The sequence below is a fragment of the Eptatretus burgeri genome, chromosome 18, assembly GCF_056783735.1.
Source record: "Eptatretus burgeri isolate ZD-2024b chromosome 18, Ebu_testis_v1, whole genome shotgun sequence".
Classification (NCBI taxonomy): Eukaryota; Metazoa; Chordata; class Myxini; order Myxiniformes; family Myxinidae; genus Eptatretus; species Eptatretus burgeri.
The window spans coordinates 39,270,798-39,296,990 of record NC_140978.1 but is presented as its reverse complement, the minus strand read 5'-3'; the positions used below and the strand labels follow the sequence as shown (position 1 = coordinate 39,296,990).

At 42.3% G+C, this 26,193-nt stretch overlaps 2 protein-coding genes across 7 annotated transcripts in view; one reads left to right on the top strand and one right to left on the bottom strand.

Annotated features, from left to right (window-relative positions):
* HIRA (histone cell cycle regulator) overlaps nucleotides 1-26,193 on the top strand; it is a 264,562-nt gene that overhangs the window by 70,665 nt on the left and 167,704 nt on the right. For all 6 annotated transcript variants that reach the window (XM_085864316.1, XM_085864313.1, XM_085864312.1 and 3 more), the window contains 3 exons: nucleotides 7,352-7,552; nucleotides 7,816-8,101; nucleotides 21,436-21,537. In XM_085864316.1, the coding sequence (XP_085720442.1) occupies nucleotides 7,352-7,552; nucleotides 7,816-8,101; nucleotides 21,436-21,537 (589 nt within the window). The remainder of the gene's footprint in view (nucleotides 1-7,351; nucleotides 7,553-7,815; nucleotides 8,102-21,435; nucleotides 21,538-26,193) is intronic.
* LOC147008937 (uncharacterized) lies at nucleotides 11,845-14,321 on the bottom strand. Its single transcript, XM_085864318.1, has one exon. It carries the CDS (start codon nucleotides 14,215-14,217, stop codon nucleotides 12,454-12,456), a length of 1,764 nt encoding a protein of 587 aa, XP_085720444.1. The 5' UTR covers nucleotides 14,218-14,321; the 3' UTR covers nucleotides 11,845-12,453.

Genomic DNA, 26,193 nt, shown 5'->3' with positions numbered 1-26,193 from the left:
CATTTGTTAAGGTGCTGTCACACCTTGACGTTTTAGCTAGCAATGGCAACGTATGAAAATGTATGTAAAACGTTGGCGTACGCTGAAGTTTTGAGGTTTTTAAAAAAAGTTTTGGTCGTATTCATAACGTGTTGGTCGTATGCATAACATATTAGTAACGGGCACAGAACGTTTCGTTGTCTTATAGATAACTTATACCAACGAATGCTTCGCCTGTTGTTGGCGTTCACAACCTATGCCCAACGATAGTTTAACTTAGGCATAGCGCGCTGCCCGTATCGCCGACGAACTCGTGGCGTTCTCTGTTAAAAACCTGCCGCACGCTGATTTAAATCGTAACCGCCTGAAAATTGGAAGTGTCAACATCGCAGTCACACCTTGACGATTTAGCCAGCGTATGCCGATCTATGAAAAATGTGTATAAAACGCTGGCACACGTCGAATACGGTATGGGTAAGTTGTGTATACGTTAGGAGCATGCAGAAAAACAATGAAGTACGCTGTCATATTCCGTGGTATGTCGAGTACGTCGTGAAATTTCAAGCATGCTGAAAATTTTACGACGAACTCGACGTATGGCTCACAAGTTCCACATACGCTGGCATAAGTTATCGGCACGCTCTGCGATCGTTGACACACGTCGGACACACGTTACTTGTAAGTTACTCATAAGTCGAAACATGTCGCGGTAATGTTTAGCATACCCAAAACTTAATTTTTAACCGATGAGTAACGTGCTTTGAACCTATGTGTAGCGTGCTTTGAACCTATGTGTAACGTATCTCAAACGCATATTGTCATATGTAGACGAATTTGATTGACGCCTTCCGGACGACCACAGAACTTACTGAACGTGTTTCTCACTTACATCTACCGTATAATGGCGATTTGGCAGCGTTTAGGGGAATTGGTATGTACAAATGGGCTTCACAAGAGGAACCCGTCAGTGTTCCAGACTCCATGTTGAGTAGATGTCAATGTCAGTAGTATCAGTAGTAGTAGTATTAGGTGAGCGTGTCAGTAGTAGTAGTAGTAGTATTGGTAGTAGTCGTAAGTCCATGTCAGTTGTAATTTGGTGAGCGTGATGGGGAGGGTGTGGGTGATGATGGATCCTCGTGGCGTCCACGAATAGGAGACTACTTTGCACCATTGTTCGATGTTCTTTTCGGCTAATTTTTTTTTCTCATTCCCACAATGAACTATTTTTTTGTTTCAGTTTTTAAAGTATTCAAAACAACTTGGACAAATGCATAATGTACTAGTAATGAACACAGAACGCTTCGATAACTTATAGATAAGTTATACCAACGATTGATTAGCGTGTTTTAGGCGTCCACAACCTATGCTCAACGATAGTCAACGTATGCATAGTGTGGCAGCATATCGTCGACAATTACGTGAGGTTTTCTATTCATAGGCTGCAACTTCACTTTTAATAAATACCTGTCACTCGCCTATTGTTTTTGGACACTGGTGCGTGGCAATTGAAATCGTTTTCATTGAAGTAGTTAAATCGCTTCCACAGCACTGCAGTCACGGCACCAACAGCAGCAGGCTCAGTGCCAGTCTCATGCCAGGCTCAAGCTGATCCCTGTAGAAGGTGTACTGCTTGGTTATCCTTGGACCCACTCTGGCTGGCAGCTCGTCGAACATCGCTGGGGGCATTCGCAGGAAGTTGATGAAGGATGCATGGTCCTCATTACGGAGTTCCACCATGAGCTGGTCATATATGCCGTAATGGCGTCGCCTCCCGATCCATGGTCTGACCCAGTTCCTTCTCCTCCGTTCACGTCTTATTCTCCCGGCTGTATTGACACGCAACTGGTGCAGTGTCAACTCGATGAGGTCATGTTGATGTTCGAGGACAGGTAGGTATTGTCGTCTCAGCCTTGCCGTATCCTCCATCTCTTGGAATGACATGGACATGTACTCACCACGAAGCCTAAAAAAATAAGACGGGTTCCTCCTGCGAAGCCCCTTTTTATATACCAATTCCCCTAATTGCTGCCAATCAGCCATTATATTTTATTAGAAATTAGAAACGCGTTCAGTAAGTTCTGTAGTCGTCCAGAAGACGTCAAATACGTATACATACGTATTTGTGCGTAGGACATGCTTTACAAATAATTCCCAAGCACGTTACTCAGAGGTTATAAATAAGTCACGGGTACCCTAAACATTACTTTGACGTGTTTCGACGTATGAGGAACTTTCAAGTAACGTGTTGCGAAGTGTGAACAACGTTCGTGTAGCGTGATTACAAAACGTTACTCATAGGTTAGAAATAAGTTTCAGGTATGCTAAACATTACCTCGACGTGTTTTGACTTATGAGTAACTTACAAGTAACATGTGTCAACGATCGCATAACGTGCCTACAACTTATGGCCAGCGTAGCGGAACGTGTGAGTCATACGCCGGCATACGTCGTAAAATTTCAAGCATGCAAAAATTTGAGGACAACCCAAAAGTACAACGTTTAAAGCCAGCATACTACGACGTATGGCGGTGTTTTTCAGCGTGCTCTTAACGTATACAAAACGTATCCATAACGTATTCGATGTGTGCCAGCGTTTTAGACAATTTTTTCATAAATCGGCATACGCTGGCTAAATCGTCAAGGTGTGACAGCGGCTTTACTCCGGTACCTGTCCTGACTCCAGTGAGCTCTTGAAAATGTCCTTTAACATCTCACTAACCTGCTCAGCCACCTCTCTCAATCTTCTTCTTCTTCTTGTTCTTCTTGTTCTTCTTGTTCTTCTTGTTCTTGTTCTTCTTGTTCTTGTTCTTCTTGTTCTTCTTGTTCTTGTTCTTGTTCTTCTTGTTCTTCTTGTTCTTCTTCTTGTTCTTCTTCTTGTTCTTCTTCTTGTTCTTCTTCTTGTTCTTCTTCTTGTTCTTCTTCTTCTTCTTCTTCTTCTTCTTCTTCTTCTTCTTCTTCTTCTTCTTCTTCTTCTTCTTCTTCTTCTTCTTCTTCTTCTTCTTCGTCTTCTTCTTCTTCTTCTTCTTCTTCTTCTTCTTCTTCTTCTTCTTCTTCTTCTTCTTCTTCTTCTTCTTCTTCTTCTTCTTCTTCTTCTTCTTCTTCTTCTTCTTCTTCTTCTTCTTCTTCTTCTTCTTCTTCTTCTTCTTCTTCTTCTTCTTCTTCTTCTTCTTCTTCTTCTTCTTCTTCTTCTTCTTCTTCTTCTTCTTCTTCTTCTTCTTCTTCTTCTTCTTCTTCTTCTTCTTCTTCTTCTTCTTCTTCTTCTTCTTCTTCTTCTTCTTCTTCTTCTTCTTCTTCTTCTTCTTCTTCTTCTTCTTCTTCTTCTTCTTCTTCTTCTTCTTCTTCTTCTTCTTCTTCTTCTTCTTCTTCTTCTTCTTCTTCTTCTTCTTCTTCTTCTTCTTCTTCTTCTTCTTCTTCTTCTTCTTCTTCTTCTTCTTCTTCTTCTTCTTCTTCTTCTTCTTCTTCTTCTTCTTCTTCTTCTTCTTCTTCTTCTTCTTCTTCTTCTTCTTCTTCTTCTTCTTCTTCTTCTTCTTCTTCTTCTTCTTCTTCTTCTTCTTCTTCTTCTTCTTCTTCTTCTTCTTCTTCTTCTTCTTCTTCTTCTTCTTCTTCTTCTTCTTCTTCTTCTTCTTCTTCTTCTTCTTCTTCTTCTTCTTCTTCTTCTATCATCCGTATGATCCGCATAGTGATTTGGCACATGTTTTACACCGGATGCCCTTCCTGACACAACCTGGTCACCTCTTACGACACAGGGATATGGTACACCTATTTTAACCGGGGTATACACCGGCCCAGTACACTGGTACTCATTTCGCCGACCTTGGAAGGATGACAGGCTGAGTAAACCCCCTGGTGTATTAATTCAGTGGCCCAACGGGGCTTGAACTCAGAACCTCCTGGATCCCAAGCCGCTGCCCTAACCATTGTGCCAACACCAAGCTCTTATTCTCAATATTCTCGGTTGCATATTATCTGGACCCAGAGCCTTATCTACTCTTAGATTACCTAGCTGTTCCTTTACTTCCTCCACTCCAACCTGGATCTTCTGTAAAAGCCCTTCCTCACCTCCTTGATAAATACTCTCATCTATTGCCAATTCTCCTGACTGTTCTTGTGTAAATGTTGAAGCAAGATACCTGTTTAATAAGCCTGCCATCTCACTTTCATCACCAATCACTCTCCCGGTGCTATTCCTCAATGGACCCACACTGGGCCTAACCTGTTCTTTTCCCCTGATATACGTAAAGAAAGCCTTTCTATTATGTTTAATATTCTTATCCATGTCCTTCTCATACTCTCTTTTGACTTGCCGAGTTATTTTCTTAACCTGCCTCTGTTTACTCCGACAGTGATATATATCTAATTTCACTCCTGTTATTTTAAACCTAATAAATGCCTTCTGCTTCTCTTTAATAGCATTCCTTATCTCACTACTCAAACACTGTGGCCTCTTTCTGCTTCTTGTTTCACACCTCATTGGAATGTACTTGCTCTGCACTCTACACATTTGCTCCTTGAAGATTTCCCATTTCTCTCATGATGATTGTCCTATTGTTCGCTTCTCCCAATCTACTTCACCCAACTCTCTCATCATACCCTCAAGGTTTGCCTTCCTGAAATCTAATGGCCTTACCCTACTATCCTGAACTCTAACCCTTAGCAGAATCTTTGCACACACAATGTTATGGTCACTTGCTCCTAAATACTCCCCCACCTCCACGACCTCCGCCATATTGGGATCGTTACTTAAAATGAGTTCTAACACTGCACTCCCCCTCGTGGGCTTTTCCACAAACTGGGTTTAAAAGCAATCTTGGACTAAAACTAGGAAATCCTCATCTGCTCTGCCCTTTCCCTGTTCCTGGACCCAATCTATTCCTGGCAAGTTAAAATCCCCCATCAGCAATACTCTTCCCTCACCACATGCCCTTTTGAATTATTCATGTTCTCCTCCTTCCTCCTCTTCCTTCCCACCCGGAGCCCTATAAAAACATCCAACCAGTATCTTACTGTTTTGCACTCTCTAATCTCTACCCATACAGTATCCTTGACTTTAATTCCCTCCTTAATGTCACCCCTTTCTCTTGATGCAATGCCGTCCTTTACCTAGATTGCTACTCCTCCTATTCTCTCCTTCCTATCACACCGATACACCTTGTAGCCTTCCAATCCTGTCCTCCAGTTACTCTCCTTAAATCATGTCTCACTCACTGCAACTATATCGTACTCGCTATCTATTTTGGTTTCAAGCTCTTCCATATTCTTATTTAAACTTCCGGAATTGGTGGAGAATATATTTAACTTTACCCTTCCTGAAATTCTTTTTTCCTGCCTGGTCTTACTCATCACAATTGCATCATTAGTTCCTTCCTTAATAGCTTCCCCACCCTCCGCTGACCTAAAAAAAATCTTGAATTCCTTCCTCAATTCCCACTGCAAACCTTGCTGCCCCCTTTCTATTTAATATACATCCATCATTCCAGAAACACTTCCTTTGTCCCCTAAATGATTCCCACTACTTCTTAAATGTCAAACCTTCCTCCCCACACCATTCTTCCAACCATTGGTTGATGTTTATCGCTCTGCTCATAATTTCAATATCGTTTCCTAAACTTATGAGAATTCCAGAAAACATTTCCTCACAAACCTTTGCTTTCAGCCGCTTCCCCAATATCCTGTTTCTATTTCTCAAAACCTCTGAGTAAACTTTCCCTTTTTTCGTCTTCGGGGTCTTTTGGTTCCATGGTGACTTTTGGGTCTTTTGGACGGACTTCACGGACTAATCTTCACGGACGGTTTCACCGTTTCACGGCTTCACCGCCTCACCGTGCTCTTCGTTTTTATATGTACAGTAAGTCGTCGACTTACGACCGACCAGTCGTAAGTCGATTTGGTCGTAAGTTGGCCAACCTTTATTTTTACCTTTATTTATAGTGTATAGGCCTATGCAAAAATTACCGTATGTATATTATACTGTATAATGATATAATAATCATCTGCAAGTCATATTTTATTAACATTTTCTTTGGTCATTATTGTTATAACCATGGTTATAAAAACCATTTTTATTGTTACTGTATAACGTTTTTACGTCTGTCAGGTTTAAGTCAAACTCTGCATACTACAGTACAATTGGTTTAATATTTGCAAAAACATACAAAAAATAGAAAACATTTTACAGCAGTTACAAAACGTACTAAATTTAAAAAATACAAAAAATGTTACCCCTCTTGCATAATTATTTCATCCAGACTTTCAACAAACTCACAAACTCACGAGCTCCTTCCTCATCTGCACTCGCTGCTTCTCCAGTCACTCGAACATTATGAATTTGGAATCTTTTCCTGAATCTTTTGAACCAGCCAGTACTTGCTGCGCTGCGGATAAACTGCGCTATACCGAGACCACGCTAACACACTCACACTCGCGGAGCAGTCGTGGCCAGACATACAGTACATATCGCGGTAGTGGTCGTAAAGTCGATCAGTCGTAAGTCGCATCTGTCGTAAGTCGACGACTTATTGTATAGATATTGTGTTCTTGGTGAACATCTTTTTGGTTTTGCCATTTTTGATCGGTGACATTTATGGTTATACATTGCTTGTATCAAACCCTTCTTTCTTTTGAGTGAAAAGTCTGGTGGAGTTTAAGTTGGATTAGCACATTAGATTAGATTAGATTATCTGTATTGCTTTGTGTGGAAACCCCCACCCATGGATGGAAGGGATGGGAGGGGTAGGAGTGAGTGGTTGGGGGAGGGGGAGAAACTGTGATGCCATGTTTTTTTTTTTTTAGTTGTTCTGTCATGAAATTATTGTTTATTAATAATATCATTGAAATCCCATCATAACTGTCTGCAGAAGATGTGTGCATAAGCAATTAGAGAATAGTGACCCCCTACCTGTTTCTCCTGTCCCTGACAACTCCCTTCTCCAAGGCCAAAGTGTATATAATAAATAAATACCCCTTAATGTAACACCAAGTCTATGAATTGTTCCACTTTTTATTTTTATTTATTGTATTTTCTGTTGTACTAACTAGTGCAGATATGTTAATGGGAAATCTCCAATGTTCATATTATTCTCACGTGAAAACATGATACAATGCCATGTCAAATTGCTTTGTCAAACCATCAGACTTGTGCTGTTGACAGGTTTGTACCATTGTGTTGTATTGGTGCATGGAATTGTTTGTGTTTTGCTTGTATATGTGCATTTGTGTCGTATTGCATTCACTCGTGGAAATGCAGCCTTGCTGTCAGAGATGGTACACAACACAAACACGGTACTTAATTTTGCCTAGCAATGTCTTCCCCATTAAGTTGGCAAAGCACCAGTTTCTTTTCTTTCCTCTACCCCCACTCTTTTCTGAAATGCAGTCCTGAGAGGGAGGCGCTACCTTCCCCCATACCAATGTCTCCCTCAAAGCTGGAACCAATGCGGGCACTGGATTCACGCTTTACTGAACGACCTAAAGTCCCAGCATCACCCTCACCCATTGCACCTACAACAACAACACAACAACAAAGCTCTGTGACGAATGTCACGGTCAATGCAGGTCCTGCTGCAGTTGCTGAAAAGTGAGTACCCTTTACTTCATCATTTTCTATCAGGTTTTGTTTTGTCTGCTACTTCTTTGCCTTCAAACTTGTTTCCGATGTGACTTTCGCCGCTATCTTTCCTCACCCACCTCCCACCCCCATATGTGTGACACCCCTCCCCCTCCCCCCTTTGCCAGCCACTTGCCTCCTAATGTTGATGTGTTATTCACAGCATGATAATCTATCCTTTCCATGTTTTACTTGTGTAATAATCCTTTTACCTCACACCGACCATATTGAAGATCTACCAGAGAAACGGCGACTCCTTTGGTCGAAGGAGTAAGCACCGTTACGCCAAGCGTGGTGGGTGGACGAGTGGAGAGTGCAGCGGCAAGTTTGGTGGTCAGTGTACGGCCACAGAGAGAAAGCAGCAGCGACAGTGATGACCGGGCAGCGGTGGGAGTGAAAGGACATGTGCCTCCACCTGTACCTCGTAAAAAGACGGAAGGAGAAGATGGGAGTGCACTGAAGAAGAAGGGCCGACCGAGGAAAGATCCAAAGATTGTGGCGACCGGTCTAGTTATACAGGTTGGCAAAATGGGAATTTAATGGTTTTATCTTAATTTGCCAGGGGGTGTGGAGTGAAAATATATCCCCATTTGGGGGCTAAAAAAAAAGATTGATGGCCAGTGACTCGTCCAACGCTTTAGTTTGTTTTGGTGAATTCAAAAGGACTTTTCGTTTAGGCATATTTGCAATTTCGTGTATTTTTTTTGTTAAAAGCAAAAACTCACTTGATTTTGTAAGAAGGTATCATAAGCTTTAAAAAAAAATTAGGGTGGCATTTTTTCTGAACATTCTAAGGGTATGAAATCCAAGATGGCTCCAAAATGGCCGCCGAACACTAATAATGCGATATCTTCGCGAATACATGTGATACAATTACAAATGAAGTCTCTAAATATGTTTTCTGAGACCAGGAATCTAATGGAATCATCAAATTTATGTTATATGTATGATCTACATGCCAAATTCCAAAATGGCCACCGCGCACCTGCAATGTAAGCTATACCTTCTCCCTTTGCATGCATTACCAAGCCAACAGGATTTTGTAATTACAAACCAACTCTCTACCTATTTAAAGACATGTATTTTTCACAAAGAATACATAATTAACAAACCAACAAACATATCTAAATAAAATTAAATACTTGAATTACTGTTCAATACAGTGTTCAATCTCTTAAATCGTTTAAACAGGAAGATGCAAAAAGTCATACTGATTAAATGCCTGGCTTTCATTTAGTTGTTTTTACAATGGATATCAAGTGAATTATTATTTTGTGAATGTCATAGAAAGTAACACCTCAATCTTCACAGTCTTCATTTATACCTGGTTGGACAGTTTTGTTGTTGCAGCTGAAAACCCAGCAACCACAAACTTCCGTACGTGGGATATTGTTCTTGCGACAGCTGCACCTTCCTTCGCATCCACGTTTTCACCCGCACTTTATGAGGTGCAATACTGCTTCAGGAGCTGGTGGATTCAAACAGCGAACTGGAGAGAAGTGACTTGAACCTGCATCAAATGTCCAACCAAATGCAGTTGGTGCTGGGAAGCACGGGTGAGTTTCACAAGCTTTTCTCCAAATCATGGATATGTAATGTTCCCGACGAATGTGCAAGTCCAGTGAGCCAGAAGTTGGTGCGAGGTTTTCTCCTTCGGCTGCACGATTTGAGTAGAGGAACCAACGGACCTCATTCACTTTTTTGTGTCGATTTTGGATTGATACAAACTACAGACAAAGCGTTCCAACTGAGATCATACATCAGCGGGCAGATCAATGTCATTCCTGAGCATTGCAAGTGCATCCAGGATTTCATCATCACAAGACATAAATGCCTTGAAGCACGAGTCTTTGGTTCTGCCAGCAAATCTACCAGACATATCGGAACCTGTCAGAGCATGAAAACCTAACGGTGCAGAAGCGTGCTTTGGTCCTAAGTTGTTGTATATGCTCCACACAGAAATGTTCCTCTTCAGCCTGCCCTTTCCTGTAAAGAAATTTGTGGACGTCGGTAAGTTTGGATACATGTAGACAAGCAACAACAAGACGTCTGTGTCTGGGGAACTGACAACAAGTTCTGCTTTATTGAGAACAGTTAGAGCATACAGTACAAGCAAAGTGTCTGCCTCTTCTTGGCTGTGAGTGAGGAACGAGTCTGGGATATCAACATTGCCCTTGGTTTGTGTTCCTGAGGTCACCATAAGTTTTTTCATTCTGTTGTTGGAGCTCTTGCTGTGACATACAACTTTGTCAGCCAAATACTCGGTCAGTTCTGCTTTGGTGCGGATATCTGATAAGAAGTCCTTCAGGGAAATATTTTGGATTAAAGTGTTGTCTTTCACGTGGTAATTTGTTGACTTTCCCTTGGTCCTCTTTGTCCTCTTCTGTTCCTTGAGCGATGTTTTGATGAACTGGTCGAACACCAATCTGACCTCCTCATATTGTGCTGCCATGTTACAGATTATCTGGAGAAAGGCATCTGCAAAGTCTTGGCATGTTTTCATTTGTTCCGTTTTGCTAACTGAATTTACCACAGCTATGCCATCAATAATGATCACTCGGTGTGCTGACGATTCATCTGTTGGGTCAACATTTGTATGTTCCACTGCTGTGTATGCCACCTGCAAGGGTACTTGGATTGCTTGGTTATCAGATGGCTCACTTCCAGTTGCCTCATTTCTGTCAGCTTGAACCTGTGTGTTACTGTCCAGCTTCTCAAGATGATGAAGTATTGATGCCTTATCGTATGCCAGCAGGAGGGATCCATCTGAAGCAAATAGTGATCGAGGCACCACACCAAACTCATAAGTTCCAATGCATTCCTTGAGATTCAGCTCTGGTCGACTTCTTGAAATAACAATGACAACTCGAGGGGGAACACTCGGGAGAGTGCAAAACCTCCGCCGCCAATACTGCTGGGTCACTCAAGTGAACCTTGTATCTTATTCATTAAATATGATGTCAACAGTGCTGACAGAGTTATAGTTCTTTTCTCCAACATTTTTTTTAGGGGGAGGGGGGGGGTTGGAAATCACTTAAAACATGTAGAAATGCAAAAAAAAATCGAAATTTTGTTCAAAAAAAGTTGCAAATTTTTTTTTTCTCTTACAATTTCTTTTTTTTGGGGGGGGGGGTGGAAATCACTTAAAACATGTAGAAATGCAAAAAAAATTCTCTATTTTTGGGGGGGTAACAATTTTTTTTGGGGGGGAGGTTGGAAATCACTGAAAACATGCAGAAATGCAAAAAAAAAATTTTTTTCTCTAACAATTTTTGGGGGGGTTGGAAATCACTTAAAACATGTAGATATGCAAAAAAAAAATTCTCTATTTTTGGGAGGAGGTAACAATTTTTTGGGGGAGGGTTGAAAATCACTTAAAACATGTAGAAATGCAAAAAAAAAATTTTCTCTAACAATCTTTTTGGTGGGGGGGACTGGAAATCACTTAAAACATGTAGAAATGCAAAAAAAAAAAAGTTTTTTCTCTATTTTTTTTTGGGGGGGGGGGGGTTGGGAATCACTTAAAACATGTAGAAATGAAAAAAAAAAACATTTTCTCTAACAATTTTTTTTGGGGGGGGGACCAAGTCCAAAATTTAATGGCATGATCCTTGGACCATACCTAACCCCCCCCACCAAGTTTCGTCGAAATCCGTCGAGGAGTTTTTCCGTAATACTGTTCACAAACAAACAAAAAACAGAAAGGGGTGAAAACAGTAACCTCCATCCATCTTCGAAGATGGCGGAGGTTAATGAGGACTTTGCAACAGTCCTCGCTCTTCTTTGATTTTGATCACCTTGTCTCCCATTCGGATTTCTTTCATTGCATTGGCACTTTTGAAGGTACCCAGTTTATTTTTGGTCATTTTGTCCCACACAGAAAGTTTTCCTTCCGTTAGGCGTTCGGTGACAAAACCTTCAAACATCTGTTGCCCAATCTCATCACGCCGAAGGATGTCATTGGTATCAGTTTCATTCATAACTGCTTGGGTGAGCAGGTTGTAGATCTCATCCTCATCAGCGGATTCAAATGGGTTTCCATGCGTGTGAAATACTGCACTGAGTTTGACAGCATTTTGTGTTATTCAGGAGAGCTTTCCCCCTGTGAGCTCATGGTGCTATGTTCTCTTCGCCTTGCTGCCAGTGAAGTGCTTTTTCTCAAATTCATGTTATAAGTTTGAGAGTTCAGGTGCAATAAGAAAGTACTTGTCCAGTGACTTTTCATTCTGTGTGATTCCGACTATGCCTTCAATAACCTTGAGTTCATGATTCTCTTGTTCAATCCCATGGTCTGGGCCTATTGATGTGAATCCAGCAACACCTTTGGTGATGCAGAAGTTCCCTTTCATGAACTCAGCCTAGATCTCAGGATGCTGCTTTTCTGTTTGTTGCATTGTAGAAATGTACAGTGGTAGAAGGCGTGCATAGTTTAAATGATCATTGGCAAAGAAGTACTTCATGAGTGATTCCAGACTCTGCATGTGCAGCAATAGGTCTCGTTGTCTGGTGGCTCGAACAAATTGGAGGATGGTGTCGAACTGCTTCATGTAGTTTCCGATGATACGCTGAATCTTGTTTGTAGTGCCTTCAGATTGTTTGATCTTTTGGAAGATGTCTCTGGATTCGAACATTTCGATTGTTTTTGGAACAGCATCACTGAGTTTGTGTCTGCTTCCTGAGTCTGTTTTGATGTCTTGCTGATAGGCTTCTCCCAAAAGAGTGGATGTTTCCTTCAAGAAAACTTCTTCATCAGGCTGAAGTTGCAGGAACTTTCGGAAGTACAAACTGTACAAAGCAAGCAAGGTAACTATATGAGCTTCCAGTGCTCGATACATGTTTTTTCCGTTGAGTATTTGTGTTATGGTTGTAGGTCAGTAAAGTCCAGCTTCGACCCATGCGTGGTCAATACCACTCCCTTCCACATATTTACCCAAGGCAGCCAGTGCCCAGAAGACGATGTGCAGCTCGCCAGGTCGAAACAAGAACTGCTTCTTGATGTCCTCACGCTCCATCCACAACTTCATGGCCATGTCGTATAGCTGAAGATCAAGAGTCACGATTGTGATAGATTCTGGTCCCATGGCATGTGTGGCGATCGCACGTGCTCTCATCAGACCTGTGAACAGGGTGCCAGACTGTGTTGGTGGCAATCGTATTAGTGGTGGCACAAGGGCAATGTTTGTGTTGGAACCAGATGAAGACAACAGAGAGTTGAAGGTGCCCCATGTTCCTGGAGAAGTAGAGCTTGATTTTACTTTTACTTCACTTTCTTTGAAGTCCAAACAGCCAATAATCCATGCCATATCCTTCTCTTTGTTTTGCTGTGAGCTGGACTTGCAGGAATTCAGTGTACAAACACACTTTTTGTTTGTTGGTATTGGTTTGTCACCTGATAATATTTCACATGGAACAGCCTCCTCTAATGTTCGAGACCTTGATGACTGATTGATATCAAGTGGTGTTGCTGGGGATTTGTCAGATGCAGTCTGATATACAGCGGTGGCAGTACCATGGAGTGTGTTCATGCCACAAGGCGTGGATTCGAGAAAATCTATGTTGTCCAGTGCAAACCAAACAAACATGTCGTTAACCAACCAAGGTGGCCGATAAATTCCTCCCGTGGATTTCGTCCTTTCAAGAACAACATTTGCGACTGCAGTCTCTATTTCCATTACCTTGTTGTATGGGACGGTGAGGTCTAGTTTGCCTAATGTCTCCACAAGGGCCTTGGACCTGGTGTTTTTGTGCACATCCAGAGCTAAGCCGACGTTAAGGGGAGTCTCAGTGCGATGTTTGAAAGCGACTTCATGCTTTGTTTCATAGGTGACCTGCCGATCAGACTTGAATGCACATACGAAATGTTGTGCCAGCACAGATGCACTTTGGTTCATAGATTCGGCCCTGCTGATTGTTTTAACCTGATATAAACCTTGGATAGCATGCTTGCAGAAGAGTTGAAGCAAAGCAGGTGGTTCATAATTATCAAATGTTCCTTCGAATTTCCACGGGGTTGCGCTTGCAATGTCTCTTCTCAGTATTTTAGCTGCTTTCAGAAGGACTTTCACATCTTCTCTTAGGTCTTTTGTATCGGTGGCCAACACACCAGCTAACAGGGTTTCCTTGGCTTTTGTAGAAAGTACTTGCTCAGGTTTGGTTTTGTCTGGAGGCCTGGTGAAGTGCACATCAGCGATGTTGTCCAAAATCAGTTGCTTTAAGTATGGTTTGTATCGCGGATTGTCGAGTAAAGGGAACCCATTGGCTTCTTGCAAACCAACATATGATTGTTCAATGTTGTTTATATTCAAAGCTGAACTGTTAGATGTGTCATTCATTTCAGTTTCCACCATGTCGAGCATCTCCAGGTCAGACACTAACTGTGCAAAATGAACATGCTGTTTTGGAGGTCTGTTAGCTTTTTCTATGTCTCGTTTTGCATGGCCTAAGCACAGAAGGTGATACTTCATGTCCTCAGCAACTGCTGTAAGAAGATCGGGTGAGCCTACAACATTGCTCAGTCTGACTTTCAAAAGTTTTCTGTCTGTTTGTTGACCAATGGCTTTGAGCTGAGCTCCCATGTTTTCAGTTGAGACATCGTGCAATTTGTCTGCTTTGTCTTCCTGACAAATGACACACATCTCCTTGGTCGAAAGCCTGACTTGTGGAAAGCCTGGTAGATCGCTGTGATGTGGAACCACTTGTAGATGCAGCAGCAGATTTTGGCAGTCGTCCTATTGTCTTCTGTTTTACATCACTGACGCTGCCTGTCGCTTGTCCTTTCTCATATCTGGTCTTTGCTCGTTCAATGCATGTTTTATTTGTGAGATCCTTATAACATGTCTTGTGGTATGAAACACATATTCTATAACAGTTCATGGGCAGACAAACCTTTTATGTGATTCTTTAATGCAGAGAATTTTGTTTCCCCATATGAACATCGAACATCAGTTGTTGTAATTACTTTCTCTACTGAAGGCAAAGAAGGACGAAGCACATCGTTTGTATAATCTGTTTGCTTGCTGCTCAACTGGCAAATAAAGCATAGTTCAAAATCCACCGTTTTTGACTTCTTGTTAGATGAAGACTCTGCCATTTTGGTTAATCCAAGGTCTCGAAGCTATGTTATCATGGGTTATGGTTGCTGTGGGTACGTGCAGCCTGCAAAAGAAGAAAATAATATGTTGGTACACCATAAAATGCACAAGTGGAACCTTAACACAAAGCGAACAAACTGCTGCCGATGACTGGATTCGAACGTCAATTTTCTGGCCGCCATGTTGAAATAAAAAGGCAGCCTCTGTCTCAAATTGTGCAAAATAAAAAGATTAGTAGTCAGGTGAAAGTTATTATTATAGTCACCTCTATATACAAGTTCCAAGCCAAACTCATTCACAGTGATTATGGCATGATCTAACGATTAATTAATTAAGCTCCACCACATCCAAGCCTTTCCCGGAAAATCCTCTATGCATTATCCTATTATACGGCGAGACAGTTTTCCGGAAGATTTTGCGGTGATAGCAAAACAAAATGGTTCGGGTCTTGTTGAGAGTGGTTCCAAGCAGTTCATGCTGAAAAAAAAATTTAAACCGCATTAACTTAATTTTAGTGTCAAATTTAGGGCGTTTTGCTACGGTGGTGGCCATCTTGGATTTCAGGCCGTTAGAATGCTCAGAAAAAATGCCACCCTAATTTTTTTTCATGTTTATAGTATCATCTAACAAAATCAAGTGAGTTTTTGCTTTTAACAAAAGAATACACGAATCCTTTTTTTCATGACAAATATGCCTACACTATTTGTTGAACCAGTGTAGTAATGACTCCCAAATATTAAATGTAAATTATTTTCATTTATAATGAGCTCATTCCTCCTAAAAACACTTTTACCTGTGATTGTGGAATCGTCTATCGGTGTCCGTCGTCTTATCTTCCTCATTTCAGGCTTTCATATGCCTTCTGCATGTCATTACCCAATGCACGTGAAGCAGGGAGTGAGGTTAAGCAATTTGTTAAATTTGTCTCTGTCTTGTCTGTCTCTCTGTCTACAAACGTCAGTTTATGATTGAGGAACAACTTCATTTCAATAGATGTTATATTTTCAACACAAATCAGAACATGAATCGGAAAATGAATCTGTAGTTTAAGAGTACTTTGCCTCTGAATTTGTCCCAATCACACATCTGCACGGAGGAGCGAGATAATTGTTTTACAATGTGTGTGTGTCTCTGGCAATCAAGTACAATTGAAAATCATTCCAAACAGGAAACTTCCTGTTTTTAAGGATGTCATAAAGGACACAAAGAAGAGGTACGAATAGCTAATATAACTTGTTAAATAAGGTGGTGTATGAGCATTTACAGTTGTAATCTTCTGGATTTTTTTTTTCTTTTTTGTTACGACCTTTTAAATCATCATTTTATTTCGATTGAATTATATAATTTGAACACTGTGTGGGGTAAGGTGTTCCATGGACTCTCTAATTTGGAATAATCTTTGAGATTATTTTTGATAAAATCATTGCACCGACTTATTTATTTGTTTTATCGCACTTTGTGCACTTATTTTACCAAAATTAATTTTCAGTCGTTTGAAAATATGGAGTCACTTGTATTGTTGTGACATGGCAAAACCACCCAGGAAACCCTTTCTTTAGCCTTGTGGTATGGCATGGGTTTTTGTTTCTTCGAAACGTGAAGCAACAATGCAGGTGAATGAGACAACCGGGGTTGTAATTTACATTGTAGGAAATGTTTAATACAAAGGTTGAGTTGACTGAGGTGCACACTTCATCTTGTTGGATATTTGGATTAGAGTGCTGGAAAAAGTCCTCCCTTCCCATCCTCCCAAGTGATAAAATGGCACAAACGTGCCTTTCCCCTTCCCTCCCTTGCTCTTTTCTCCTGCAAACTACCTTTTGCTTCTTGTCTTCTTTTACACTCTCCTCCCCTCCTTCTCTTTCTTTCTTTTCCAATTTAGCCACTACCCAAGCTCTGCAAACCCTTCCCTCCTCTTATCCTCCATACACCTTTTTCATAAATACATGTGCCAAACAGTGGGTCAGCAAATTACTTTTCCAAAATTAATGTACTTCAGGAAAGAAAAGGAACTTGTTGAAAATAAAAGTAAGTTTTGATCATGAATGTGGGGGTTCTGATGTACACATTCCATTTCAAGATAGCTCTCGTATTTGGGTTCACGGTCAAGATATATGATTTGGACCATTGTTGAAGAGCACATTAAATTTAGGCCTTTGTTGGTCCTGAAGAGCATCTCCATCTTTGGTGGTCCATGAAAGCAATTGACTCGCAGCCCTGCTTGGAAACGTTCCTGGACCAACTGAACCCGCAGTTCATGACTGAGTTGGCATGATAACATTCCCTGTTGAACCCCTGGTTCATAAATGAGTTGGCCTGATAATATTCCCAGCTGAACCCTTAAATCATGAGTGGGTTGCTCTGTTGATGTTCCCAGCTCATCCACTGGATCATGATTGGGTTGGCCTGACGGTGATCCCACCTGAACTACTGTATCATTAATGGGTTGGCCCAATAATGTTCCCAGCAAAATTCCTGGTTCAGGATTTGGTCGTCTTGTTAACATGACCAGCTTGAACCCCTAGTTCGTGATTTGGTTAACCTGGCAATGTACCGAGATGGACCCGTGAATCATGAATGGGTTAGCCTGATGTTACCAGCTCAATTGTGAGATCATGATTGGGTTGGCCTGACAATGTTCCCACCTGAACCCACGGTTCATAAATTGATTGGCCTGATTATGTTCCCAGCTGACCCACTGGCTCATTATGTCAGCACCCCGTGTTCATATCGTGCATGTGATGATTTATGTAAAGCTTCACCATTAAAATCTTGTACCGCTCCCTTCTTCACCATACCTCAACCAAGTTCCCCTCTCACCACCTCTCCCATCACCCTCCTGCACTTTGGCCATGCCTGCTCTCATCTCCCCTCCTTCTCAAAGTAACCTTCACATTCTTCTCCCTCCAATCTTCCCCCTCACTCCCCCTTCCCAAAGTTGCCCCCTCACATCCACAAAACTGCCTCCTTCCCCACCCTCTCTCTTTCATCTCATCACACCACCTCCAATCTTCAACTGCCCTCTGCCCCCTCTCTTATTACTCCCCACTGTACCTCAACCCATCACCACCGAGCCTCTTCTCCTCATCCGGCCCTCTCCCCGAGCTCTTCTGCAATCCCCACACTCTTTCAACAACTCTCCTTTCCTTCCCCCTCCTCCCTTGTCCTACCTTACCCTCCCCCTCCCCTCCCATCCACTGCACACAAAACCTCCTTCCCTCCCTCTTCCTTAACAGTGTGGACATCAAACATCAAGGGCCTTTGCTCAAACCTGACATCTTTCCATACAGGTTGCCACTGACAAATCAGACATAATCTGCTGAACAGAAACTTTCCTCCTTCAAGACGTCTCTGACTCACGAGTATCTCTCCCTGGTTACTCACTCCTCCGGTATGACAAACCTGGGCCTCGTCCTGGCAGCGGAGGCGCTCTCTTCATCAAAGACTCCATTCCTCACTCTCCGTGCACTGCCCTCTTTCCCACACCCCCAGGAATACCACTGGCTACGGCTTCCCCTCCACTCCCACCTCATTTTTATATGTGTGCCGTACCGCCCCCCAAACAGTGATGACTCCATTTACACCTCACTATCCGAAAACATGGACCAGCTTTTATCCTCTCATCCCAACTCTCTCTTCCTCATATGTGGTGACTTCAATTGTCATCATGCCAGTTGGCTGGGTGTGGGTACCTCTCTCACCTGCCATGGCACTTCAGCAAAATACTTCTGACACATTGGGACTGACACAATCTGTCAACTTCCTGACCCGGATCTCAACCAATGGTACCCCCTCTCTTCTGGATCTGATTTTGACCAATTTCCCTGAAAATATCTGCTGTTCTTCCTCCGTTCCAATCGGTTCATCTGACAACATGCTCGTCAAAGTGGACATCAATGGCTGTGATTAGAGAACCACCTCAGCGTCGTCGAGTTGACATTTCACTCAGGCCAACTGGCAGGGTCTTCGAGCAGCCATCAAACTTCTGGACTGGTCTTCCATCTCGACTTCCTCCGACATCAACTCATCCTGGGAATTCTTTCAACGAAACTTGCTCTCTCTCATGCACAGATTTATCCCATCTCGTCTTCAGTTTCCTTTCCTTCCTCCCTCCCATGGAACACTGAAGCTTGTGGCGAGGCAGTTGTCCTGGAACAACTTGCCTTCGCCTCATGGAAAGCAAATCCAACTGAAGGCAATCTCAGTTCCTTCCACAAAGCTCGGAACAAGTGTGTGTCTACACTGAAGAGAGCCAGAAAACAACATTTTTCTAATCTCAAGTCTGAACTCTCATACAGGTCTCCCTCCTTCAAATCCTGGTGGCGTCGAATCAAATCTGTTTCTGGTGTATGTTCCCCCTCCATCCCCTCCCTCAACTCAAATGACCGCACAGCTGACACTGCCCATGAAAAGACTGAATGCCTAAATTCTGTGTTTCCTACTAAATTTTGTGTTCCAAACCCATTGCTTTCTGTACCCACCTTACCCAGTCACACCAAGCTGTTCCTGGACTCTGTGTCCTTTTCTTTTGACAAAGTGGAGAGTTTGCTGTCAAACCATGATTCAGATTCTGCAACCAGTCCAGACGGCATCAGCCCATGTGTCCTAAAAACCTGCCTTGCTGCTTTTGTTCACCCTCTCTCTGTTCCATTCACCCTCTCATTTGCTCAAGGTTATCTGCCATCTGCTTGGAAATCAGCAAACATTACTGCCCTGCATAAAAAAGGTGCAAAAAGAGATCCTTGCAACAACAGACCAATCTGCCTTCTGCCAATCATCAGCAAGGTTATGGAATCCATCATCGCTTCAAACATTAAATCCTTCCTCTTCTCAAATGGCTTGATTTCCGATCATCAATTTGGATTTAGACCAGGTCCCTCTATCCAGGATATTCTGCTTCTGCTCTCCCAACAATGGATGGAGATCCTCAATGCCAGACATGAAATCATAGCCATTTTCCAAGACATACCGCGTGCTTTTGACACAGTCTGGCACCCTGCGCTGTTCACCAAACACTCTCCTGAGGTGTCCAAGGACATCTCTATTCATGGTTTGCAGACTTCCTCTCCTGTTGCAGCCAACGTGTGGCCCTTAATAGAGTTCTCACATCACCTCATCCTGTCCAGGCTGGAGTTCCTCAAGGGCAGTGTTCTGGGCCCTGTTCTTTTTCTGGTCTTTATCAATGACATCTCTGATTCTCTGTGACATCCTCTCCATCTCTTTGCTGATGACTCCACCCTCTGCTGTACCATCTGTCATTGCTCAGACTGGCAAGCAGCAGCCTATTCACACTCTGCAGATCTGGATAAAATCACAAGCTTGCCCAACACGTGGAACATGTCTTTCAATCCTGACAAATCTCACGCTCTCACCATGTCTCTCCGAAAGGAGCATCTGATATCCCCCCCCCCCTCCCATCTACTTTCTCACCAATCGTCTTGAAGAATTCCTTTCATTCAAGCTTATGGGTCTTGCTATCTGCCATGATCTTTCTGAGGAAAGACACATTTCCATCTGGCCTCCAAAGCCAGTCACCGACTTGGCGTCCTCCATCGTGTGCAGTTCTCCCTTGGCACTCCTGAGCTCCTGACCACATGACCACATACAAAGCTTTTGGCTGCAGCCTAATGGAGTACTTCTCTCCCCTCTGTGCTGGAGCTCCTGCCTCCCAAATTTCTCGGCTTTAGTTTGTGGATACCAAGGCATTTAGGATCATTGGTTTCTCCCGTGATGAGGCTGAGTCTTTGTGTCTCTCACTCTCTCAGGTCGGTGGTTTTTCTGTCTTCAACCGTTTCTTCTCCGGCCCCCCCCCCATATTTCCGCAGTGTGCTCAAGGTCCGCCAGCAAACCTCTTCTGGTAAAACGACTAAAATTAAGAATCACTGCTCACCTTGACTTTCATTCCTCTATTTTCCCACCTTTGGAACAAACTCCCACACTCTCTTCAATCCCACTCTTCCCTCCAGGTCTTCAAAACAGCCGTTCACCACCACCTCTTATCTTCCCCCATCCAAAACCACAATCTTTTCTACCGCTGCTAATCCACCCCAAACCCAGCTCCTTCAAATTCCCTGCCTTCCTTCCTGAAAGTCCCTGTTGTGTCCATCTTGTTTACCCTGGGTAACCCACCCCATCCGTCTCCCTTCCACAGATCTCCTAATGTCTCTGTTCCCCACTGTTTTTTCCTTCCCACTCCTACCCCTCTTGTCTCATGCCCCCCTCGCTGTGCGTTGTGTGTTAGCTCTCATACGAGCCTCGACAGTGCATACAAAAATAATAATTAACTGAAGAACGACGAACAAAATTTTTTTTTTAAACAAAAGCTGAATGATGTCTGACATTTTCAAGATCGTACTTCATCTGAATTCGTCACTCAAGTTGAGTGATTCAACTGCATGAAGTGCTCGGATGAATTAAATCCGATTTTTATTTTTTGTTGAAATGGTTTTCCAAAAACGTATTCCCAGATTATCTTTTGCGAATACATTTTCAGATGCAGAATAAACATTTCCATTTCATCTGGAAGGAAATTTGACATGCATTTTATCAAAGGTAACCTGTTTGACCACATAATTAAAATGGAAATGCGTTTGGTTTGCCTTCTCATCCAAATAACGATGGAGATCCATTTGAACTTTCATGGTTTTTAATAACTCGTACATTTACACTTGGGTACTCACACACGCACACACTTGATAGAACATGTTTTTCTTTGAACAATTCTAATTGTTTTTCTTTTTTCGCTTTTTTGTGATCCCTCAGGCATCAACTCACGTGGAGAAAGACCCGAACCGTCTTTCTGCTACGACAACGCCGACATTAAAGCTTCCTGTAATTGTTGCCCAAAAATCTTTTAGTCTCCAGGTAATTCGTTGGAGTACTCCTTTAAGCGGTCAACTTTGTATTCAACTGTTTGACACAATTACTGGTCGTGTAACATTGTCCCTTTTTATTTATTTATTTATTTATTTATTTATTTATTTTAATTCAACATTTTAATTTTCCTGTGGGATCATGGATGTTTCCTACCAAGTCATCTTGGTGCTGACCCGATGGCTTTAGAGGTACGCACACTCTCCTCTAAGCTGTCTTGACTGGGTTTGAATCCCAACCCAGATATAAACTGTGATCCTGGTGTTTCACAGGCAGGGTGATTCATCAATGTGTGTGCCGTCCCTCGCATGGATGATGATAAACTGGCATCCCGTATCCCAGCATTAGTTGGTGAACCTTAAATATCCCGCGTGTCCTTCATGAAGAATAGGTGAGCTATTACCGGCAACCTGAACAAATTTCAAATTCTTGCACCGAATCAGCGGAACGGCCATGCCCTCAGCCAATTTTTATGCATCCCCTCTACCCCCATTCCCTTTGGTTGGCCTCCCAACCCTTTTGATGGTTTGGTGTATGGTCCAGGTGGAGTTGCGGCTCTTTTCATATCGATAAGTAATCTCTCTTCTCTGGTCTTGTCCAGAGTGGTAAATATGTCGACTTGCCTCCATACATATTTTCATTTGACCCTTTTCAAATTTATTCCATTGATATATGAAGGTGAGTCAATAAATTGTACCATTTCTCATTCCAGCAACACACACTTGATGATATGCATGCCTGTTTCCATCCAGCAATGTAGGTTGGCACCCATATATCAATGTGCTCATTGGACAATAATATGTGCTGGCAGATTGGCAACTCTGAAACACCTGACCAAGATGGTGGCGCTTTTGGAAAGTAGTGCACGCGAGGTACAACCAGCAGCTATCCGTTTTCTATGGGTGGAAAGTGTGAGTGCAATTTAAATTTACAGACAATTGAGTGTAAAGAATGGCGCTTCATGTCTGGAACGAATAAATGTGTACAGGCAGGTGAAAAGCTTGAAGAAGGCAGACAAAGCGTGCGTGACGAACAGCATCTTGGGAGACCAAGGAGGCCTTGTCTACACAGAAAATCGGCATTGTTGACAAACTCCTCCATTGTGATGAAATGAATGACGTTAGATGACATTGCCAATGAAAGTGACATCAGCCAAAGTACCGTGCACACGATTGTCCACAACCAATGACACTTTCAAAGTGTCATGCAGGTTGGGAGGAATAAATATGAAGAATAACACAAGAATGAGTAACCTTGGACCATGGAAGAACAGAACAGAATAGGAAAGATTCAGCATGTACGGAAGAATTTTTTGATGTGCAAGAGTTGGTGATGGGCAGTGCATTTGAAAGATTGCAATAAGGAGAATGAAATGACAGACATAGTAACACATTTCCACAATCGGAAGATGAAGGAGACCAATGTTTGCAGGTTAGCAACCTGCCTGGATTTTAGGAGAGTAAGCATGTGAGGGTTTCTTGAGGAATGTGTGTGATCTGGGATGGGAGAGGGCAGGACAAGATATTAGGTTTACAACCCTCCCACTTTCCACTTTTTGGAGAGTGAAAGTGTTTAAAAATCTGCTTCATGTCTTGAGATATCAATGGTGTGGGAGGCTTTGTTTTCACCCACTTAAACTGGACCCACTGTTTTCATCTCACCTCATATACGTTCAGATGCACGAGCTATCCAGATACACGAAGCAGACCAGCACGATACTGTATGTAGCAATCAACTGATGACTGGCTATTCTTCTTCCCACACACTTATTGCGTTACCCTTCATATATGTATTCAAAAGAATCATAATCACAAAGTCCCTCCTTCTACAAACTGCTCATAGTTGCAAGATGGTTCTCTGACCAGAAGCCACTGAAAATTGCTTGTTAATACAAGATGGTTTGATATCTTGAAGTTGTCCTCACAATACCTTTCGTCACAGTTTGAAATATACCTACAATATTATAACTACGCACCTTTTAGAATAAACATCTCACCTCAACAAGCATTAGTCTTGTGAAAAAATAACCAAAACAAAAAGTTCCATATTAAATCACAAGTACTGTATATACAAGCATTGATATCATACTGAACCAATACACCGCCGAACAGTCACTTGTAAATAATGACACTTGTAGAGGTCTCACGAAAGGGATTCAGCAGTGGCTGGCATTTCACAAGTGATGTATCGCTACACAGAGTGGAGTACAGTATTCTACAAAATGATAACTGTGATATTTTCAAGCGAATCAGATTGACCACTGATATACAGTTCCTTCAGAAAGTATTCACACCCCTTGACTTTTGTCACATTTTGTTGTGTTACAGCCTGAATTTGAAATTAATTAAATCGACTTTTTCTGTTTTTTTGTCACTGATTTCTGGTGGAAACTGAGCACAGCTAATCACCCACCTAAATCCACCCCTACCGTGAAGCATGCTCGTGGCAGCATCATGCTATGGGGATGATTTTTAATGGCAAGGATCGGGAGACTTGTAAGGATAAAGGGAACAATGAATGGAACCATATACAGGCAAATTCTTGAGGAGAACCTGCTTCAGAGTGCAAAGGACCCTTTAAACTGTGATGAAGATTTACATTCCAACAGGACAATGACCCCAAGCATAGAACCAAACCAACATTTGTGGTGTGGCTTTTGTATGCTTTCTTTTGGTATGTGTGAGTGTGTTTTCTTATGTTGGTGTGCATGGTTTCTTTTTGTCCTCCATCTCTCCTCCTTTCCTTTTCCTTTCCTTTGGCTGTGGAGGGGTCAGTCTTGCGAATAGTTTTTTTTGTAATGTTCACTTGGCTGCACCTGGATGGGTTTGAGTTTAGAAGAGTCACATCTGAAACATGAATCCTATCCAGGTTCCTCCTGATGACTCCATATTTGTCTATTCGGGTTCCTCCTGATACTCCAGTGCTGTATTTGGTCAGTTATTTGATTCAGAACAACAATGTGAAAGTCCTTGAGTGGCCCAGCCAAAGTCCAGACTTGAATCCCATTGAGAATCTGTGGAAAGACTTGAAGATTGCTGTTCACCGACGCTCCCCATCCAACTTGACAGCTTGAGAAAATCTGCATTGAAGAATGGGAGAAACTCCCCACATCCAGATGTGCAAAGCTGATACAGACATACCCAAGAAGACTCGAAGGTGTTATCGCTGCCAAAGGCGCTTCTACGAAGTGTTGACTCTGGATGCTGAATACTTATGTAAATTCGATATCTCTCTATCTCATTTTAGATAGATTTGTAAAAATTCCTCAAAACATGTTTTCACTTTGTTTGTCATGATGTGGTATTTTGTGTGGATTGGTGACAAAAAATTTATATATAATCCATTGTAAATTCAGGCTGTAACAAAATGTGAAAAAGTCAAGGGGTGTGATTACTTTCTGAAGGCACTGTAAACCAAAAATAATGTGGGTCGTAACATGCTGCCTTTGATCTTTCCCTTTAGGCTGAAGTTCCACAGAGGAAATCAGCCAACCACTTGAGCAGGGGGCTCTGAATATCATAGGAAGACCACTTTGAAATCAAGGCTGGATACCAGGCAGTGAGTGTCAAAGGATCGAGAGATGACCATAACCTCTTGCTTGTGGTCCAGGCCATCTATCCACTTTGGAAACCAATACGGCCTTACTCCAGTGTTTCCATGATGAATGTGAGGACTTCTTGCATTATTGTGACTGGGGATGAGACATCAGTGTTCCAATGGGAACCAGAATCAGAGATTGTATTGCATTCGTGTTCCAACAAATCATTGAGTGGAAGCATCTAACATCTACAAAGACATGACAGAAGTAAATAGACCCCATGATTTTTTTTGAATTTATTTATTTAACATTTGAAGAACATTTGATCCATTTTAATACATACACTCGTATTTGGTGGACTTGCCATTTGCAGATTTCAACGCTTTTGCTCTTTCAGGCATAGAACTAACGAGTTCTGAAATTTTCTCTTGTGGGATTTCTGCCCAGACTTCACGCAAATGGTTTAGCAATTCTGCCTGTGATGTTGGTTTCCTGGACTTTTTCTGCACAGCTTGATCCAATATGGCCCAGAGGTGTCCAATGGGATTCATGTCAGGAGACTGACTTGGCCATGGAAGCCACTTGATCCCATTTCTCTCCTGCCATTCTTTGGTCTTTTTTGCATTGTGGCATGGAGCTCCATCTTCAATGAACAGTGTTGTTTTTGACCATCTGACCAGTGGAGAAGACTGGGAGAAGTCCATCTTCAAGGATAGAAAAGTATATCGTAGTATTGTTGCCAACACACTCCACAAGTTCTGACCGGCCAGTGCTCCAGATTGCTCCCCACACCATCACTGAAAAACCACAGTGTTTGACATTTGTCTGCAATCTGTTCAAAGAGAACTCTTGACTGGGAAATCTCCTGTCCCATACGTGTCCACTGTCAGAAAATTGAGCAAATTGAGACTCATCTGAAAAAATGACAGTTTCCCAAAACTCCAAGGGTCTGGTGGCCATCTCGTCAGCCCACTTCTTTCTCCTTTGAATGTTGGCTGGTCTAAGAAGAGGTTTTATTCTAGCTGCTCTCCCATAGTAGCCCAATTGATGATGGTACCACACGGCAGTTCTTGAGCTAACTTGGACCTCCTCTGCAACATCTGCTGCCT